A 17,342-nucleotide genomic window follows, 5' to 3' on the forward strand; every position below is an offset into this window, starting at 1 on the left:
CAGGGATCATTTATCGGAGGTCTGTGAGAATCTGGCAGGAAAACTATTGGTGCTGGCGGATGATACTGACCCCTGGCGAGGGAAGACGTGGCTCTGTCCGGTGACCAGCGCCGCCTCCAGGACACAGGCTTCCCCTGCCTTCTCCGCGGAAGGCTTTGTCCCCCACAGCAGGAGCCTTGGGCCGACTGAGACGGAGGCAGCTCAGCAAACTTGTGCAGGGGCCAGAGTCAGGCGCGCAGAGGCCAAGCCAGAAAGGGACGGCGCCCCAGAAGTTAGCGAGGCCCCCCTGCCGGCTCACCCTGAGACGGCTGCATCTCTTTCTTTCCCTTTCCTTTCCCTTTCTCCGAGCTTTAGTTTGAACGTGCTGGTCTGCTAGTAACACAAGAGGCCGTGGGAGGAGGCCAAGGCCCCCCAGCAGATTGTCATCCAACCCTCACATCTGTGCTTTGCCAAGGCACAGGGTGGACGTGTTCCCGAGTCACTGTGCGGACTGTCGGGATCTGAACTCCGCGTCCCCAGGCCCAGCTGATTTTTGTGTGTTCCTTTTGTATCCTGCGACTTTGCTGAATTGGTTCATTAGTCCTAACAATTTTTTTATGGAATCTTTAGAGTTTTCTACACATAAAATCATGTCATCTGTGAGCAGAGCTAATTTTACTTCTTCCTTTCCAAATTGGATGCCTTTGTTTTTTCTTTCTCTTGCCTGATTGCTCTGTCTAGGACTTCCAGAACTATGCTGAATGGAAGTGGTGAATTATTCCTGTGGCATCAACTGTAGTGTCCCCTCTTTCATTTCTGATTTTAGTTATTTGAGTGGTCGCTCTCTTTTCCCTAGTTAATCTAGCTAAAGTTTTGTTGATCTTTTCAAAAAACCAACTCTTAGGGTTTTTTCCTTGTCTTGTTTCTAACCTTAAAGGAAAAGCTTTCAGTGTTGCACCATTTAATATGATGTTACCTGTGGGCTTGTCATATATGGCTTTTATTTTGTTGAGGTAGTTTTATTCTATTCCTAGTTTGTTGAGTGTTTTTATCATGAAAGGGTGCTGTTGAATGTTGTCAACTGCTTTTTCTGCATCAATTGAGATGATCATGTGGTTTTTGTCCTTCATTCTGTTAATGTGATGTATTATTAACACATTAACTGATTTTTTTATGTTGAACCATGGTTGCATTCCAGCAATAAACTTGGTCATGGTGTATAATCCTTTTAATATGCTGTTGAATTTGATTTTCTAGTAATTTGTTGAGGACTTCTGCATTAATATTCATCAGGGATATTGGTTTGTAGTTTTGTTTTTTTCTTTTTGTTTTTGTTTTTTGTTTTTTTTTTTTAGTGTCTGTATGACTTTGGTATCAGGATAATTAATGCTGGCCTCATTGAAGGAGCTTGGAAGTGTTCCCTCCTCTTCAGTTTTTTTGGGAGAATTTCAAGAGGATTGGTGTTAATTCTTCTTTAATGTTTGGTAGAATTCATCAGTGAAGCCATCTGGTTCCAGACTTTTCTTTGTTGGGAGGTTTGTGATTACTAATCCAATCTCACTCATTATTGATCTTTTCAGATTTTTTATTTCTTCATGATTCAGTCTTCATAGATTCTGTTTCTAGAAATTTTTTTTCCATTTCTTCTAGGTTATTCGATGTGTTGGCATTGAATCGTTCATAGTATTCTCTTATAATCTTTTTATTCCTATGGCATCAGTTGTAATGTACACTCTTTCATTTCTGATTTTAGTTATTTGAGTCTTCACTCTCTTTTCCCTAGTTAATCTAGCTAAAGTTTTGTCAATTTTGTTGATCTTTTCAAAAAACCAACTCTTAGGGGTTTTTTTCCTATTGTTTTTCTAGTCTCTATTTTATTTATCTCTGTTCTGATCTTCATTATTTCCTTTCTTCTGCTAGCTTTGAGTTTAGTTTGTTCTTTTTTGTCGAGTTTCTTGACGTGTAGACTTAGGTTGTTGGTTCAAGTTCGTTTTTCTTTTTTAATATACATATTTATAGCTATAAACTTCCCTCGTAGCACTTCTTTCACTGCATCCTGTAAGTATGTTGTGATTGCATTTAGTCTCACTGTATTTTCTAATTTCCCTGTGACTTCTTCTTTTACCCTTTGGCTATTCAGGTGCGGTTAATTTGCACATGTCTGTGGGTTTACATTGTGTTATCACTGATTTCTAGTTTCTTTCCATTGTGACTGGAAAAGTTACTTTGTATGATTTGTCTTTTTGACTTTTTTGAGAATTGTTTTATGTCTAACATGAGGTCTGTCCTAGAGAATGTTCTAGGTGTACTTGGGAGGAATGTGTCTTGTGTGGGTATTGGGTGGAGTGTTCTGCCTTTGTCTGTTAGGTCCAATCATCTATAGTATTGTTCAAGTCCCCTATTTCCTTATTGATCTTATGTCTGCTTCTATCCATTATTAAAAATGGGCTACTGAAATCTCCTACTATTATTTTCTTGCTCTCTCTTTCTCCCTTCCATTCTGTCAAAGTTTGTTTCATATATTTAAGAGCTCTGAGGTTTGGTGCATAAATATTTATGCTCATTGTATCTTCTTGGTGACTTGATCCTTGCATTTTATAATGTTCTTCTTTGCTTCATATAACAGTTTTTGATTTAAAGTCTATTTTGTCTGATACAAATATGATCACTTCTGCTCTTTTTTGATTACCATTTGCACGGAATATCTTTGTCCATCCTTTTACTTTCAGCCTATGTATATCCTTATATCTAAAGTGAGTCTCATGTGAATAGCATAGAGTTGGATGCTATTGTTTTTACTCCATTCAGCCAATCTGTCTTTTGACTGGGGAGTTTAACCCATTTACATCGAACGTAATTGCTGATAGGGAAGGACCATTGCCATTTTGTTCATTGTTTTTTGTATGTCTTACAGCTTTCTCTGTCCTTCTGTTACTCTCTTACTGCCTTCCTTTGTATTTCATTGATTTTTTTGTAGCGATATGCTTTGATTCCTTTTTCATTTTCTTTTTAAAATTTTATTTATTTATTTTGAGATAGGATCTTGCTCTGTCACCCAGGCTGGAGTTCAGTGGCACAACACAGTAATAGCTCCCTGTAACCTCAAACTACTGGGCTCAAGTGATCCTCCCACCTCAGCCTCCCAAGTAGCTGGGAATAAGGATGCATGCCATCATGCCCAGCTAATTTTCTTCATATTTTGTAGAGGTGGGGATCTCACTATGTTGCTCAGGCTGGTCTCAAACTCTTAGCCTCAAGTGATCCTCCTGCCTCAGCCTCCCAAAGTGCTGAGATTACAGGTGTGAGCCACTGTGCCTGGCCTTCATTTCCTTTTGTGTATATTTTATAGATATTTTATTTGCTTTTACTGTTGCAATTACATAAAACATCTTTAAGTTATACCATTCTCTGATAACTTCAATAGCATATAAAAACTCCACTCCTTTACAGTTCCACCTCCCCCTCCCTGCTCTATTATTGATGTCACAAATTCATCTTTATATATTGTATACCAATTAACATAGATTTAAAGTTTTTAAATGTTTTTGTAATTTAAATTTCATGCACCAGAATTACAATAGTAGAGATTATTTTGTCTGTGTATTAACCTTTATTGGAGAAACTTATGTTATCATGTGGCTTCATGTTGCCATTTACTATCCTTTTGTTTGAATTGGAAGGACTCCTTTTATGATTTTTTTAGAGTATGTCTAGTGGTAATGAACTCTCTTAGCTTTTATTTATCTGGGAAAGTCTTAATTTCTCCTTCATTTTTGAAGCATGGTTTTGCTGGAGACAATATTCTTGGTTGACAGGGGTTTTATGCTTTTTGTTTTTGTTTTTTTTTTTCCTTTTAACACTTTGAATATATCATCCCACTCCCTTCTGGCCTGCAAATTTCTGCTGGGAAATCCTCTGATAATCTTATGGAAGCCCCCTTTCACAAGACAAATTGCTTTTCTCTTACTGTTTTCAAGATTTTCTTTGTCTTTAATGTTAGACAGTTTGATTATAATATATATTGGTGTGATTTTCTTTTGATTTATCCTTGTCAGAGGTCTTTGAGCTTCTTGAATTTTTATGTCCATTGCTTTCTTCAGATTTTGGAAGTTTTCAGCCATTATTTCTTTTCTTTTCTTTTCCTTTCTTTCTTTTTCTTTTTCTTTTTCTTTTGGAGACAGAGTCTTGCTGCACTCACCAAGCTAGAGTGCAGTGTATGTCATCATAGCTTACTTCAGTCTCAAACTCTTGGGCTCCAGTGATCCTCCTGCCTCAGCCTCCTGGGACTACAGGCACCCACCACCATGCCTGGCTAATTTTTGTATTTTTAGTAGAGATGGGGTCTCACTCTTTCTCAGGCTGGTCTTGAACTCAAGCCCAAGTGATCCTCCTGCCTCGGCCTCCCAGAGTGCTAGGATTACAGACGTGAACCACTGTGCCTAGCTTCATTATTTCTTTAAATAAACTCCCTGCCCCTTTCTCTCTTTTCTCCTTCGGAATATATATATATATATGTATGTGTATGTATATATATGTATACATATATATACACACACATACACACACACACACACACACACAAATACACTAGATGGTGTCTCATAAGTCCCTTAGGCTCTCTTTGCTTTGCTTCATTCTTTTCTGTTTTTACTTCTCTGACTCTATAGTTTCAAATTACCTCTCCTCAAGCTTGCTGATTCTTTTGCCTGGTCGAGTCTGCTATTGAACCCCTCTTGTGAATTTCTCAGTTCAGTTATTGTATATTTTTGCTCCAGAATATCTGTTTTGTCCTTTTTTATAGTTTCTATATCTTTGTTGATATTCTCATTTTGTTCCTGCATCAATTCCTGGTTTTATTTTTTTGTTGTCTGTGTTCTCTTTTAGGTCATTGAGCATCTTTGTTATAGCTATTTAGATTTTTCTCAAGCGGCTCATAAATCTGTGTTTCTTTGGGGTTGGTTTTGCAGTTGTTATTTTGTTCCTTTGACTCGGCTATGTTGTTCTGTTTCTCTGTAGCTTTCTAGTCCAGCATCTTGCTGACGTTCCTTTGCAATATATTTTGATGTGCTTGCTGCAGCGGCTCTAGTCCCAGCCCCAGGAGGGTAGAGTCACCTCAGGGATGGAGAGGCTTTGGGGGGGTTGGCAGAAACTGCTGCACTTTTCCCAGAAACCTCCCCAGAAATACCATCCGTGAGAAGTGGTTGCCACATCCCAGTCCCAGTGGCCTCTTGGCCCTGGCCATCCTAGTGCACAGCGGCAGCCCTTGTTAGGTGCTGCTCCCCAAGTCTTGGCTCCCCAGGTGAGCTGCCTGTCCTCTCTCCACAGCACTCTGACCCCCAGAAGCTGCTCCACATTGCCCAGGAGCTCCTGCACACTGAGGAGACCTATGTGAAGCGGCTGCACCTGCTGGACCAGGTAGCGCACATGGCTCAGGCGCCTGCCTTCATCCACTTTCTGAGTTTCGGTGGGCAGTTTCAGAGGCAAACTTTCTATCTCTTAGCATTGGTTGGGTATTACAATTGGAGTACGAATTACTTAAATACTAAAACTCAGACAAATTTAGTCTAGTCTAGAAAGATTTTTTTGCTTTCAGTGCTTGTGGCTCTGGGGCAAAGGGTTTGTCCAGTCACCTTTGGGACATTTCTTGTTGGCAGTTGCATTATCTGAGAATACGAATGGGTTCTGGACACTTTTCTGCATAAATAGTTGGGACAGTAGGTGCTACTCAGCCCTGTCCCTGTGCCCTGTGGCAACACAGGGCTTATGAGCACAGGAAATAAAGCACCAATGGAGCCAGGGTTTTGACAGGGTGTGTTGCATATGTTTGTGTTTCACAAGCCAGAGAAGGAAATCTGGACCTTCCATTTCCCATGCGAGGTGGCTGAGGAAGGATGTCCTGCCCTGTCCTCAGGGGATGGTCCCTGCCTCACCCACAATCCTTAGCCATAAGTAAGCTTGTGTTAAGACCATGAATTGTTTAAACCAGTTTGATGGAAAGGGAGGACTCTGAAGTTCATTAAGAAAACACAAGGTGGTGGCGGCCCCTCCTGAGTGTCCACATCTGTGGCTGATGCCCGATCATAACTGTCCGTGGTGGATGACGTTCAGTGGCCATTGTGTGGGCTTCCCCACGCCCAGGTTTTCTGCACCAGGCTGACGGAAGCAGGGATCCCTCCAGAAGTCACCACGGGCATCTTCTCTAACATCTCCTCCATCCACCGTTTCCACGGGCAGTTCCTGCTGCCTGAGCTGCAGACTCGGATCACAGAGGAGTGGTGAGTACCGCCCATGGACACCTGGCGGTGACACCTGAAAGCCAGGCAGGCACTGGGGGGACTGACTCATGGTGGCCTGCATGCCTCCCTTCCCTGCGGTCCTGGGTCCAATCCTGACCCCACTCCTTCCTGGTTGGAACTCTATCAATATATTTTTCTGCTTCTTGAAACTTATTTTTAAATTCCCGTCCAAAGCAGCGGTTAGTTTTTACTCTCAGCACTGCAAAGTGCTACTTTCCCCATACTTTGCCAGCAATGCACAGAGCCATGGTTTCTAAACTTTGCTCGCTGCAAGGGAGTAAAATAGTATTTCACTGATCCTCTTTGAGAACTGTGGCCCACCACTGGAGTGGTCCTACTTCTGATACCTCCTGTATTTGGGGCACTGGCTCTAATCCTGCACTGGTGAAGTGTATTATAGGCGCCCTCTCATTTAGTCCCTCAGTAACACACTGTTTTCTAACCCACGTGATATAGGGGAGAAAGGCTCATGAGGGTGCCCAATTTGCCCACTGTCACACAGAGCTGGGAGTCAGGCCTTGCCCACAGCTGTCACCCTGCCCCCACTGGGAAAATTCATGTCCACTAACCTCATGCCTTTGTCCCACCCGGCTGTTTCTCTGATGATTTCACTCCCCCACAAAGGGACAGGAACCCCCGGCTCGGGGACATCCTGCAGAAGCTGGCCCCATTCCTGAAGATGTACGGCGAGTATGTCAAGAACTTCGACCGGGCAGTAGGGCTGGTGAGCACTTGGACCCAGCGCTCCCCGCTGTTTAAAGACATCATCCACGGTATCCAGGTAGGGGGGGGCTGCAGGCCTGTGGGTGCAGACATCCTCGAGGGGCACAAAGCTGGGTGTGTTATTTTTAAAAAGACAAATATTTTTACTCCAAAAAGTATTAATAATATATGACATTATTGAAATTTTGGAACATAGAGAAAAATCAGTAAAATTATGGGATGTGTCCAGATGCTCTATTGACGTTTTGATCCTTGCAATAACTCCCAGAGACAAATCATCATTCCCATTTCATGGGTGAGAAAATTGTGGCTCAAGAAGTCGTGCAACCTACAACATCATGAATAATTATTTGATAGAACCTGGATTCAAAGGACAGTCTAGGAGTCCACAGTAACTCAATATTCCTCAATATCTAGTGCAGGCACTTTAAAAATGTTATATTGATCTTTTCTTTTTCTTTTTCCTCAAACAGCCTATTCATAGCCCTTGCTGCTCTTGTCTCCTGCAAGGCTGGGCTTTTTTGTATTGATTCACAAGGTTTTTATATGTTAAGAACATCAGCTGTTTTGTCTTGCATGTTGCAGATTCTTTCAACCTTTTATTTTTTAACCTTATGGTGATATTTGCCATACAGAACTTTTGTTTAACTAGCTACATTCCCTTTTTTATATATGCATTTCCCACTACCCAAGATTATATAAATTGTTTTTTTTTTCATAACTTTATGGCTTCATTTTAAAACTTTAAAAAGCTATCCCAGCATAGTTTTTGGGTAGACTGTGGTACGTGGTCAGAATCTAGTTTTATAGTTAGCTGCTTGTCCCAACATCACCAGTGACCCCGCATGCACAGGCACACGTGTGTGCACACACACACTCTCACTCACTTTTGCACACACGCACGATCCCCTGCCCCATTTACCCTGGAGCGCTCATGGGCCCTGAGCATTCTCCGTGGTGATCCTGGATTTCAGATGGCCCCTCAAAACTTTCTGCATTTTCCCCAGACCCCACTGCCGCCAGGTCACCCACAGTTTCCTAGTGCAGAATGCTAGGTCCTTAGAGTCCTTCAAATGTCCCCATCTCAGTATCAGCGTCGGGTCTTAGAGAGGAGAGCCCTGTCCTCACACGGAGCCCTTCCTTCTCCTCTTCTGTGTCCCCATGCCCACGCCCCTCACATACCTCAGGCCCTCCAAGCGGCTCTCACCCCAGCTGTCCCCACCTACAGTCACGTCCAGCCTCCCCAAGCTCCATTTCTGCTGACCCAGCAGCCCTGCAACCTGTGCTGCCTGCGTCTGTGGGGCCAGGGTCCGATCCTCCCCAGCTGGGGTGAAAGCCAGGCCTATGGGGCATACCGGGACTAGTCAAACAAGACAGGTGCTTAGGCCGGGCAGGTGCTATGGCTCTGCAGTCCCGCAGAGGGGCAAGAACAAAGTCCTGCTTTGTAGGACATAGTTTCCTTTTCCAGGAAGTGTGTTCCCCTGTGTTCTTACTAACCATCCATGCCAGGTTTGCAGCTGCTCTTAGGGCCAGCTCCGTAAGTTATCAATAGGGACCATTCCTAGTGCCCCAGAGCCTCCCTGACCCAGGCTCCACGGGGCCCTGGTGTCCTGCCTAGTCCTGATGCGTAAGTTTGCTATTTTTCTTTTTGTCTCTTCCCCCACTGCTCCTCCTCCTCCTTCCTCACTGTCGTCATCATTATCATTATCATCAAAGCCACAATTGAGGAAGTTGGAATCTGTCTAAATTTGCATTGGTCAATTAGTATCTGATTTGGTTATTTTGAGGAAGAACAGAAGAAAAAGACAAAATCAGGATGAATCTGGTTTTCTTCTCAGGTTGCCAATTGAGCTGAGACGCCCCTCTAGGCTTCAGGGTGGAGGAGGAGGAGTGACCATACTCTGGGGTTTGTCCTTCCTCTGTAGCTGCCGCAGCACTGAAATCCTCACACAGCCACGAGGCGTAGCGGATGCATGTGCTGTTGAGCGCAAAAGAGCTCCTCCCAGGTGCAGCGAAACATGCTCTCACCTGGCACAGGCTGTGTCCCCCATCCACACCTGGCAAACCAGGTTCTTGGGTCCGGCCAGCCTTGGGCCGCTAGACACTTTCTGTGCTGGACACAGTCGTCTGTGGCAGCTGCACCCGCACTGCCTTGTCCTGGACACTGTCTGCCCAGGGATACTTGTGGACAGTCACGGTCCCTGGTCACAGGCCAGCTGCTGGTCATTGCGTCCCCTCATCCTGGGCAGATCTCAGGCGCTGGGCTGGGCAGGCTGTGGGGAGGACTGTCCACCCCAGGTGTAGCCACTCTCCACAGGTGACTTCGCCCTCGAGGACTGGGCTGGGTCTACGGACGTCGATGGTGCTCCTGGCACCTGGTGGCAGCAGGGCTGGATGCTGTAGCAGCCGCAGTGCAGGACAGGACGCTGTGACAGCAACCGTCCCACCCAGATGTCCGCAGTGCCAAGGCTGAGAAGCCCTGGCATGGAAAATACAGAATCTTGTGACAGCCAAGGTTCCTGCGGCCTTTGGAGGTTTCCTTTGCTCAATCCAAAGCATATTTTAAATTATTTAAACTTTCATTTTGAAATAATTTCAGATGTTTACAGAAAAGTTGCAAAAATGGCAGCCTGTTAACATTGTATCTTCTTTATCTTTCTCGCTAAACACACATATGATTATTATTTTTGAGCCTTATGGGACTAAGTTGCAGACCCTTCATCACTGAATGTGCACAGGACATTCTCTTTCATGACCACAGCACAGTGACCAAAATCAGGGAATTTTTCACTGATGCCACAGTACTGTCTACTCCACAGCCCACACTCAAATGTCACTTGTCCCAATAATGTTCTTTTTTTTCCTTTTTCTTTTTTTCTGGTCCATAACCCAACCCAGGGCCACACCTTGTGTTCATTATTGCATTTGCATCCTGTCTAGAACAGGCTTCTCTCCTTGTCTTCCTGAGGGGTAAGGCCCTGCCTGCAGCCTGTCATTTGTCCACAGTTGGATTCAGACTGTGCCTTTTCACCGGAGTGAGGCTGTGTCCTTGTCGCAGAGCCCTGCCTGGGGGCCACGATCCTTGTCTGTCCCTCTTCTGGGGATGCCCACTTGATTAAAGTGTGTCTGCCCGGACTCTCCAGGTGCAGTTAGGTTTCTCCCCTGCTAAGAAGTTTCTGTAGGTAGACACTTGGAGATTGTGTAAATATCCCCTTCCTCACCAGCCCTTGAGATTCTCACAGTTGGAACAATTGTTTTTAGTAAGGTTACAAACTAGGGTTCTCCTCACTCTGTTGTATCCAAGGCATCTTTGAGCTCATCTGAGCTGGAAGCTGTTCTGTTCTTGGCCCTGAGCCGGGCGAGAGCCGCGGAGGCCCTCGAGTTGCTGGCACGTCGGCGGGGGATGCAGGTGGATGATGGCAGGCAGCAGCCCTCTCAGCCAGAGGCGCTGCCAAGTGGGCATCGTCAGGGGAGCAGGGGACAAATGGCATGGGCAGGAGGACCCAAGTGGGGAGCACAAAGGTGACTGGTGACAACATTCAGCACACGTGTGTCTAGGGCTCGGGTGCTGGATGGAGGGTCTGGATCCCCTGGCAGCAGCAAGGAGGAGCTAAAGGGCTGGGAGGCAGCTGCAGGGTGCCGGGGACAGTGCCGGGCAGGGGCCGGGGGTCCCAGCACCCCACGTGCCACCCGAACCCTCACAAACACTGTGTTTATGACGAGAGGAGTCTGCAGAAGGACTGTCGGGGTGGCTTCTAGCGTGAGAGAGACACCGACCCAATTCACCGTGAGGAGAGTTGGGCAAAGCTTTGCTGGATTTGTCGCCAGAGGGTGGAAGGCACTTCAGGCCCACGTGGATGTGAGTGGGGAGAAACACGCGTGGGGGAAAAGGCAGCCTGGCCTGGCGCTTACTCTCTCCAGCGAGGGAGTGACAGAAGAGCACGCTCCGCGTCCACAGCCAGCCCGCCTGGGGTCCGTCCTCGCCCCGCCAGCCAGCCTCTCTGAGCCTTGGTTCTCCCAGCTGTCAAGTGTGGTCTGTGCCAGCCATGTCGCAGCCTCCTGGGGCTGGTGTCCACACGCTGCCCTCTGTCCCCACAGAAGGAGGAGGTGTGCGGGAACCTGACGCTGCAGCACCACATGCTGGAGCCCGTGCAGAGGGTCCCTCGGTACGAGCTGCTGCTGAAGGACTATCTGAAGAGGCTCCCGGGGGATGCCCCCGACCGGAAGGATGCAGAGCGTGAGTTGGGGAAGCTGCAAGGCTGAGGGCTCCTGTGGGAGGCAGGGGGACCTGCTGAGAACCCTGGAGGTGGGGATGGGGGAGGGGGAGACAGAGAGAGACAGAGAGAGACAGAGGGGGTGGAGGGAGAGAGATATCCAGAGAGATAGAGACAGAGACACAGAGAGATGGGAGGGAGAGAGACAGAGAAAGAGGGAGACACAGAAAGAGGAAAAGGAGAGACACAGACTGGAGAGATGCACAGGGAGAAACAGAGAGAGGAGGGGACAGAGAAAGCGCGCCCCCTAAACAGCTCAGGAAGTGACTTAGTGTTTTTGAGGGCAGAGAAAAATCTCGCCTGCTTGCAGTGTGAGGGCGGACATTGGTCTGGGTGAGGTGCTGCTGGCTGCGGGCCCTCTCCAGAGCTTGGGCCCCAGGAGTGGGCCTCATGGGGCTGGCGAGGCCCCTGGGCCAAGGGCAGTGACCGGCGTGGCTGGCGGGCAGCACAGGGCAGGGGTCTGTGCAGGAGAGTGGGAGCCCCACCTGCTGTTGGCCCCAGCAAACTGGGCCTGTCTGCAGGTCCATGGGTCATACCCCTGGCCCCTGGGGCCAGGCCTCTGCAGCCAGCAGCCCTGGCACCTGTGGGCAGGGCCGAGACCAGGGACAGAACCTCTCCCTGGAGGCAGCTGCCCCGGAGCTCCAGAGTCAGCCTCTCGGGAGAATGTGTGGAGCCCCCGTGGCCCCCAGGCTAACCCTGAATCTTGCCCCTGCAGGGTCCCTGGAGCTCATCTCTACTGCGGCCAACCACTCCAATGCGGCCATTCGGAAAGTGGTGAGTGCAGGGGGAGGGGACCAGCAGTGTGGTATAGGGACAGCCAGGGCAGGTAGGCCCCACCCACAAGCACCTCCACCCTCTGTGCCCTGGGTGGGGGGAGGGCCTCCCTGAGCGAGCACCTTCACACACACCCATCCCCAGGGGGGCAGGGGGCCGTCTTGATCTGGGTGGGCTGCCCCTTGCTAGCCCTGTGATCCTGGGTGAGTTATTTAGCACTCTGTGCCTTAGTTTCCTCCTCTGTGAAACGAAGGCATTGACAGGACCTGTCTCACTGGGCTGTTGTGAGAATTAAAAGACTCACTCTACATAAAGTGCTCAGGGCATGCCCTGGTTCAGTAAGCATCAGCCCTTGGGGCTGTTGTCATTCATTCATTCATTCACTGAAGCTGTATTCGTCCCTTTCATGGGCTGGCTCTGTGCATACGCAGCCCCCCAGCACATGACAGGTGCACATCCAGACCCCCAGCACATGACAGGTGCATACTCAGCCCCGCTAGTGCACGCCAGGTGCATGTGCAGCCCCCGGTCCGTGCCGGGTGCTTGCAAACTGCACTGGTACTGCCAGCCCCTAGTAGAAGGCAGGTGCATGCCCAGCTCCCCCGAATACATACCAGGGACTGCCCACTCCCCTGATTCCCAAAAGGCCCCTCAGCCCTGTCCCAGTCTGCCCCTCCGAGGTCTCCACTGCTGGCTGCTCTCGTGCCCCTACACTCTATGCTGTGCTGTATGGCCCACTTGCATCTACCTGCATCTTGCCAGAGGCAGAAGGGCCAGTGAAGCAGCCTGCTGAGGGTGCGCAGGCTGAGATCACTCACGTCCAAGGCCGGGGTCTGCTGAGGCACGGCAGGTCCAGACTCAGACCGTGTTGTGTGGTTGAGGTTCCTGTGGGCTTGGCTCTGCCTCCTGCTGCATTGGCTTCCAGCTCAGAGCTGGGGCCATAAGCTGTAACCCTGTCCCTTCGTACCTCAGGCTGCTGGACAGCCACGTGACCACCCACCAGTCACCATGGCCAGGGGAAGGTGATGTGCAGATTGGCCAAGTCTGGTTCATGGCCACGCAACTAATTTCTCCATGCCTCAGTTTCCTTGTCTGTAAAGTGGAGATGCTAATGGCACCCACCTCGTAGGATTGGTATCAGAATTAATGAGTTAAAACATGTATTGTGTGTAGACCAGTACCTGGCTCAGCAATGAAGTTAGCTGTTGTTGTTATTTATTATTGTTGTTGTTATTCCCTGCATGGTGAACTTCTATTCATCCTTCAATACCTAACTGGAACATCACCCCGTGTTTTCCATTCCCACCTGTTGTCGGGAGGCTCATTGTCCTATCTGGATCCTGGGTCACATGGCAGGACAGGGCTCAGTGCCTCTGAGTCCCCAGCAGCCCTCACAGGCCTTGCATCTGCCTGAGCCTTGTGTCTCTTGCAGGAGAAAATGCACAAGCTCTTGGAGGTGTACGAGCAACTGGGTGGGGAGGAGGACATTGTCAACCCGGCCAATGAGCTGATCAAGGAGGGCCACATCCAGAAGCTGTCGGCCAAGAATGGCACCACCCAGGACCGCCACCTCTTCCTGGTGAGCCCAGCCCTGCCAGTCCAGCCACAGAGCCTCCCCTGCCTCCTCCCCACGGCCCCGGGCAGTGCTGGCAGGGCTCTGGTTGCCCAAGGACTTGGCTTTTCTATGGCCTCTCTTACTGGGACTGCTGGCACCATCTGTGACCCTCCCGGGTCCCCTCAGCCACGTGGAGCCTCATTCCTCCACATCCAGGCACCAAGCCTTTGCCACGGCTCTGCCCCATTTGCTGCAAACATTTGTTTTTATCCCTCACAGCCAATGTCCCTGTTCTCCCTGGTCTACCTCTGCTGGAGCTGAGCAGACTCCAGCTTGTAGCAACCAGGACAGCACAAAGAACCATAGCAGGGCGTCATGATTTCAACTCTCCTAGAACCAAACCCCACCTGGAGTGGGGGGAAAGACGGGAAGGAAGTATAAAGAGAGATCCACCCTGGCTGCCCCGACGTAGTGGGAATAGACATGATTCTTCTTCCCATTTCAATTTTGCTCTAAGCCTTCTTATATAAACAATTATTTCTCTGAAAGGTTTTTAAAAAGTTTTTAAAATTTACATTGAGTGAAACTCACTTTTGCTGTACAGTTCTGAGTTTTGACAAATGCAGTTGTAACCACAATGAAGTTACGGAACAATTCGGTCACCCCCTGCGAAATTCCCTTGTCCTGCCCCTTTGTGGTTAAGCGCTCCCCCCACCTCCACCCCGCCTCTGCCCCAGGGACCAGTGATCTGTTCTCTGTTTCTATAATTATACCTTTTCCAGAATGCCACATAAATGCCATGAGATGAGTCTGGCTTCTTTTGCTTGACATGTGCATTTGAGAGATTATTCCATGTTCATTACTCATTCAAAGGTTTGGGTTTTTATTACACAATTTAAAAAGACTTAAAAATTTAAAGTCTTGGTTTAAAATAAAAAGAGAAATTTGAACAAAAATAAAAAGCTAGTATCTACAGTCTCCTTGCTCAAAGATGTAACCATAGTTAAAATAATGCACACATTTACTTTATAACATTAAAGAGAAACTTAAAAAGGTCCCATGTGCAGCCAGGCACAGTGGCTCACACCTGTAATCCCAGCACTTTGGGAGCCTGAGGCAGGAGGATTCCTTGAGGCCAGGAGTTTGAGATCAGCCTGAGCAACACAGCAAGACCCTGTTTCTACAAAAAGTAATTTTAAAAAATTAGCTGGGCGGGGTGGCATGTGCCTGTAGTCACAGCTACTTGGGAGGCGGAGGCAGGATGAGCCCAAGCGTGTGAGTTTGCCATGAGCTGTGATGGAGCTACTGCACTCTAGCCCAGGCAACAGAGTGAGACACTATCCCCCACCAAAAAAGAAAAAAACAAAAACGTCCCATGCGAGAAGCTCACTGGGGCCTCTGGGTCGCCTACTGAGCAGCCCCTGCCCCTCACCTGTGCCCGTCCCTCTTGCAGTTCAACAGCATGATCCTTTACTGTGTGCCCAAACTGCGGCTCATGGGCCAGAAGTTCAGTGTCCGGGAGAAGATGGACATCTCAGGCCTCCAGGTGGGTGAGCCCCTCCCTCCCAAACCTGCAGAGCTGAGGACACCTGGGCTCTGGACGCCTCGGTGCTCACCGCTGTGCAGCCCATCGCCCCTGCCCACTTCTCCAAGCCACAGGCTCTATCCAAGACTAAGGCATTGTCTGAACATCCGTCCTGGGCTGGGTGGACAGGGTTCTCCCTTCTCTCCGCTTGGCCCACCCGCCAGATCACTGTCACCTCGTGCTGAAAGGATGGGGCTGAGACAGGTGGTTGTTAGGAAACAGTGCACAGCCTCCGGGGCCACAGGAGGTGCCATGGACAGTGCCAGGACCTGGGCAGACCCCTGTCACCTGTGGGCTGGGACTCAAGGCCCTATTTACAGACCCAGAAATGAAGCTCAAGGTTGCAGGGACAAATCTAGGGTAGGGAAATGCCGCTGGCCTTGCCTCGTCCCTGGGTCCCAAGCTCTCTCCTGTCCTGCACCATCTCGGAGCCAGGAGGTCAGAGGCGGCTGTGTAGGGTGGTCCAGAACGGCCTTTGTCTTTGCTGCCCCTTGTCCCTCAAGCCTATTCTCTGTCTCATGGTGTGGACTGGGCTGGAACAGGCCCCCATCCCCTGTGGATAGTGCTCTGAATCAATGGGTGACCCAAAAATATTTGTTAAATCAAAGTATTTAATCATTTCAAAAAGCAAAGTTTTGCTTAGATGATACCAAAATCCCCTCTTACCTTGAAATCCTCCGAATCCAGATTGAGAAATACTATCAAAAGCAATGACCAGCTAGTGAAAAACACCTTTTGATACAGTCAGGAGGAACCATTTTTCTAGTGTTTCTCTACAGAAATCAGTTGTATTTTAATTAATTAAATATATTAATGCAGAAGTTCTCAACTGTGGGCTGGGAATATCCAGAGGTTCTGGGCAGGGTCCAGGGTCTGTACTTCCCTAAGGCCACCAGCTGGCCAGTCGGTGGCTGGGACGGGGGCTTGGCTCGAGGACCACCAGGAGCCACCACACCTGCTGTTGTGCTCTGTGGTCATGTCCTGATGGAAGGGGATGGAATCTGAGGCTGCAGTTCTATGAATAAAGGACCATTTCATCGCTTCTGGGCACACGTTGTCCTGTTTATATTTCCAAACCTAGGACACACCTGTTCAGGGGACTCAGATGCCTGCGGGGTGGCTGAGGCCCTCCTCACTCTTCTCATGAGATCCTCATTCTTCCCAAGGGGAGGTGGCTGCTGCTGGGAGGTGGTGCCCGGTGGGGAAATACGCGTCTCCACGGGCTGGCTGGGGTGACATGCAGAGGAGGCCTGGCGGCGGGCTTAGTCAGCAAAGCCCCCCATGCAGCAGCTGGCCTGCAGCCACCGTGACCCTGAGCCTCGGCTGGAGTCGCTGCAATGACCGGCTTGGTTCTGTTCATGTTTTGTTCTTTGTCCTTGTCCCTTCAGGTGCAGGATATCGTCAAGCCGAATGCAGCACGTACATTCATCCTCACGGGAAGAAAAAGGTCGCTGGAGCTGCAGACTCGGTAGGGCTCGGGCGTCCACAGCTGTGTGCGTGGCTTTGACCTGAAATTTTAGCAGATGCCTTTTTTTCCCCCTAAACTGGATAACCTTGTAATAGGTTTTTATTTATTTATTTATTCGTGGTTTAAAATGTAACAATATCAAGGGAAAGTCAGTGAAAGTTAAGCCTCTGCCCACCTCCTGTCCCTGGGCCGGCAGATATTCTGAATCATCCCTTAAGTACCCTTCCAGGATGTTCTATGCACACACACATATGTATCTACTTGTTGAATCACAGATGGCTGTTTACTGTATAGCTGGTTCTACATCTCCCTTTTTTTCTCTTAACAAGAATCATCCCATATCAGCGCCCTTCCTAAAGCAGCATCATTCTCCATTGTGATCAGCAACCCCGAATGGTGTCCTTGTACTTAGGTTTTTGGGCATTCGTGTCCTTATAGTCATCAGATAGATTCCTGATGTAGACTTGCTGGTCAAAGGGTGTATATCTGTTTTCCATTTTGGTGGCTGTTGTCACACCACCCTTTAAGGTGATGCCAACCTGATGCCATGACCAGCTATATGTGGAGGGTCCCGTCTCCCATGTCCCACAGATGATGGGATCTTTGTAATGACCCGTCATGGCCCAGGGAGACGTTGATGTACATCTATGGCAGAGGGCTCCATGTGGCACACCGGGCCCCACCGGGC

The 17,342-nt window shown here is 48.6% G+C and overlaps 1 protein-coding gene across 1 annotated transcript in view; it reads left to right on the forward strand.

Annotated features, from left to right (window-relative positions):
• Nucleotides 1-17,342, forward strand: part of FGD3 (FYVE, RhoGEF and PH domain containing 3) — a 109,971-nt gene that overhangs the window by 77,085 nt on the left and 15,544 nt on the right. The window contains exons 4-11 of the mRNA XM_069472093.1: nt 5,305-5,394; nt 6,118-6,254; nt 6,900-7,056; nt 11,097-11,235; nt 11,988-12,046; nt 13,479-13,625; nt 15,055-15,147; nt 16,575-16,654. Coding sequence (XP_069328194.1) covers nt 5,305-5,394; nt 6,118-6,254; nt 6,900-7,056; nt 11,097-11,235; nt 11,988-12,046; nt 13,479-13,625; nt 15,055-15,147; nt 16,575-16,654 — 902 coding nt within the window. The remainder of the gene's footprint in view (nt 1-5,304; nt 5,395-6,117; nt 6,255-6,899; nt 7,057-11,096; nt 11,236-11,987; nt 12,047-13,478; nt 13,626-15,054; nt 15,148-16,574; nt 16,655-17,342) is intronic.

This window comes from Eulemur rufifrons, chromosome 7 (genome assembly GCF_041146395.1).
Source record: "Eulemur rufifrons isolate Redbay chromosome 7, OSU_ERuf_1, whole genome shotgun sequence".
NCBI lineage: Eukaryota > Metazoa > Chordata > Mammalia > Primates > Lemuridae > Eulemur > Eulemur rufifrons.